This window comes from Citrus clementina, unplaced genomic scaffold (genome assembly GCF_000493195.1).
Source record: "Citrus clementina cultivar Clemenules unplaced genomic scaffold, Citrus_clementina_v1.0 scaffold_7, whole genome shotgun sequence".
NCBI classification, from domain to species: domain Eukaryota; kingdom Viridiplantae; phylum Streptophyta; class Magnoliopsida; order Sapindales; family Rutaceae; genus Citrus; species Citrus x clementina.
Genome location: NW_006262075.1, coordinates 18,904,684 through 18,908,661, shown reverse-complemented (window position 1 = coordinate 18,908,661; position 3,978 = coordinate 18,904,684). Strand labels below are relative to the sequence as shown.

General features: G+C 31.6%; 1 protein-coding gene across 1 annotated transcript; it reads right to left on the bottom strand.

Moving 5' to 3' along the window:
- Positions 1-781: 781 nt before the first annotated feature.
- LOC18036019 (vinorine synthase) lies at positions 782-2,291 on the bottom strand. The gene has a single exon (XM_006427943.2). The coding sequence runs from the start codon at positions 2,213-2,215 to the stop codon at positions 782-784; it is 1,434 nt and encodes a 477-aa protein (XP_006428006.1). The 5' UTR covers positions 2,216-2,291.
- Between the last annotated feature and the right edge of the window lie 1,687 nt (positions 2,292-3,978).

The following is a 3,978-nucleotide window of genomic DNA, read 5'->3' as shown; positions in this document are numbered from 1 at the left end:
CTTATACTCTAATGAAAAATTAAAATCAATAATTACTCAAATATAAAATTAATGATAAATAAAATACAAAATTTATAAATATTTTCTTACAACTTTAATTATTCGATTTCAATTCTCAGTAAAAATTGTACTTTTTTGGTCCCTTGCAATAATTCCAAACCTATTGCCAATTTCCTGCACATCTCACTAGATAAAGAAAATTTTAATTCTGCAAGGAATTGGATACGATATGATTCCTTAAATTGCTTGCAGTGGAATAAAAGTGGGGATTATTAATAAGAAATAAGGTTGGGTGAATAGCCATTGCCTTTATGTGAGGACTGGGAGAGGGAAATAGCATGGTTCTTACGGTTATTCAGAAATGGGCTCAGTGCCCATTAAGATTTAACACACAATGGTCACAGATGCTGGTTGCCTTGATAAAAAAACTACATCACATACATTTTATTTGGCAAATTCAGAATTGATTCACATTTTTTATTTATCGAAATCATCTATATGAAGCTATGCTTATCCAAAATAACTACATCACATTCATTTTTTTTTTTCCTACTCCCCTTCTCGTTGTCCAAAATAACCATCAAAATGGTTGGTGGGTTTCATTGATCGAAAGAAAGAATGTACGCATTCATAACATAATTTTATTTAAAGAGACATATGACAATAATAAGATATAATTATTGTAAAACAAACATATTTTTAACTTTATAAGCATATCATCATTACTCTATTTAGGAAAAAAAACTCTTTTATTCAAAGCAACATACATAAAATTAACTTCCTACTTCCCTATAAATATGCTAGGGTTAGAGGAAGCATAAGCCTTGATGCTAGGTTCTTGTTCAAATTTATCCATGTCCTCCTTAAACATTACCACCCATGCTTCTATTCCTTCACCATCGCTTGTGCTTGATAAAATTGCAAAATCAAGTAATAAAAAGGGCCCGACACTAAACCAAACAGGCTTCCCCCAACCAAAATCAACTTCATAACAAGGCAATCCAACCACACTAGTTAAAACAAACGACCTTGAATCCTCCCATGTTTCTTCCATATCCTTTATGAAACCTAAGTGCTCATTACTATGCATCACTTCTCTTCCCATTCTCTTTGCTTTGATCACTTCTCTTACTAAACTTGCTACCTCTATGGCATCATTCTCGGCTAGTGACCATTCTGCCCTGGCAAACCAAAAAATGTTACCCATGCACCGTGGAATCATCGGTGGATTCGTCTTGTTACGCACATTCATAGTATAATACATAGCATGAGAATACAACTTGTTATGAATTTCCCTCTTTCTTTCCCGAGCAATAGCAATGAAGGCACCCCAAATGAGTGCTGATGCAACCCCGAATCGTGTCGCTTGTAAACTATCATCAAAATTATTACCCATTAGCTCTTTATTCATCTTCTCCTTTAGAGCAGCTATTTTCTTGCCATCAAACAAAAATCTTTTGAACACAATGTTGCATGAAGATTGTGGGCTTGTGAATTGATACGGCTGGGGAAAATTTACCGGCGGAAACAAAGAGGTGCAATCTAAAACGAAATTGTTATTGCAAATATTATCATTATCATTAATCACCCCACGAGTGATTTCACCCCACATTTTCATGAAGTTGAAGATTGCCGAACCGTCGGCCACTCCATGAGAAAAACAAACACCAATTGCCATTTCACCGCTGTTGAACAAATTTACTTGGACAGCCAAAAGTTCTCTTTCAGAAATATCTAACTTCAATAACTGGGGACTAGGTGGGATTAATTGTTGTAGCAGCTCCATATCTGGTGGTTGAAGAAACTTTGATATATCACAGCCAACATTAGCATCAATAAATGCAGCCCCATGGTCATTGCAGTCGACTGAAAAGCTATCAATCAATCGTCCAGCAAAAGGGTCGTAGTGCGTTAATGATTTTGCGAGAGACTGCTTCAACAAATCGGATTTTTTTCTGAGATCTTGCTGTTTGCAATTGGTCGAGTAGAAGAAAACAAGGGGCGCGTAAAGTTTAGAACACAATTGATCAGGCAATGAAAGCTTATAGGTTCTGAGATGTTTTGGTGTTGGAGATGAAGGTTTGATTGCTTCGGTGGAAATGATTTGAACATCAGAAGTGGCAGTTTTTATACTTCTTTTTGTGAAGATTTGGATATTATTGGTGACCAACTTGGAAGCAGTGATTCGGAATATGTTTTTGAGTATCACTGCCATTTTTACTCTTTGAGAATTTCCCCAAGTGACTGTGAGTGGCGGATTGTGTTTCCAAATCTGTTGTATATATGGGAGTTTCCAGCAAAACTAGTTATCTACAAAATAAAGATAAATGATTATTTAATTCTTATATTTTGAGTTAAATATTTGTTTAGTTTTTATATTTTAAAAAATATCTCAAAACACCTCTTCAATTAAATATGTTACATTCTTATTCTTTTTTTCTTTCTTTTTATAATAATACTCTTTCAACAATATTCGTAACATTAATTAATTAATTTATAAATAAAAAATTAATCAGCAAATTAATCAATATATATCAATGTGTACTATAAGAAATTTGACTTTTTAAGACAATTTTTTTTACAACAATTTCAAACTATTAGTCTAGTTCTAATTTATATTATATTTTCTAACCAATAATTCTTATTTTGGGATGCATTAATTGGTCATTGATTCAACTTTTTGTGACAAATATTACATTGGTATCCATTCAATCAGAATACTACTTCTGGGATCCAGATCTAATATTATCTATGAGCCTTTAGACTTTGTTGCTAGGCTTGATTAAAGAACACAATCATAGTTTTAACATTATTTTGGTATATCAGCTGGAAAACCTTTAATATGCTTTGCATCGATCTGGTAACAACGCCACGTACTAAACTAATTCTTATTTGTCAAGAGCATATTAAAGTTAAAATTATTAAATCTTCTTAAAACACATCCATCCTTCGATCTTATTTCCTACTGGTATCAGAGTAGCTTTCACAAAAATCATCGGATTGGTTTAATAAAGCTTATCAACAAAATGTTTTAACTATTGAGGATGGGTTTTATCATTCTGATCCATTTCAGGCAATTTCAAAGATTTTCCCGAAAGGCTGGTTTTTCAAACCATGGGATATATCTAAACCCCAGTCTTTCTACCAAAGCTAAACCATAAACCCTAAACCCTATATATATATATATATATATATAGTGAAAAAAATTCCCTCCAAACAATTAATTATCAGTTGTGACAAAAAAAATGTGATGATGAAAAATAATTAGAGGCGACAAAAAATTATCAACTAAAAAAAAGTATAAATTTGGTGAAATAAGCTATGACAAAAATATTAGTCTCCAAAATTATTTTGGCTTTCTCTAAATTATGCACCCAAATTTTTTGTCACAAATAATTCTATAGTGACAAAATCTTAAAAATAGTAATTGAATATTTTGTTTTAGTTATTACTGTACTTTTTGACCAAGTTATTTTGTTTTTAAAACACATTTATTTGCTATTTGATTCTTATTCTTTTGGTGAACATAATGACGTTCGTTATGCAGAGACATCGTATTTTTAGCACTAATAAATTCCTGCAAATTTTAACATTCTTGGATAGTTTATCATCTCTTATAACGAAAAATATGTGTAACAAAATGTAGTCGTCAGTGACATTAATATTTTGTAGCTAAAAGAATTGTGTAAATTTGTTCAATAATTTGAGACACAAGTATTAGTCTCGCAAACTCTTTTAGTTTTCAATAATTTAGAGACTTCACTTTTTTTCAAGGATTTTTTTTAATTCTCCTATTTACGCTAGTCTTCAATAATTTAGAGAGTTCACTTTTTTGCACGGATTTTTTTTTTAAATTCTCCTTTTAACACTTGCCTATTAATAGGAGAGAATTTAAAGTCTTAATTTTCCCTTACCTATTAATAAGAGGAAAACTAAAGTCTTAACACCAACTTTTAGATAGCGGTAGAACTTGAACTT

What these genes read in the sequence shown, in the direction of transcription:
- LOC18036019 (XM_006427943.2), bottom strand. Translation starts at nt 2,215, where the DNA reads ATGGCAGTGATACTCAAAAACATATTCCGAATCACTGCTTCCAAGTTG.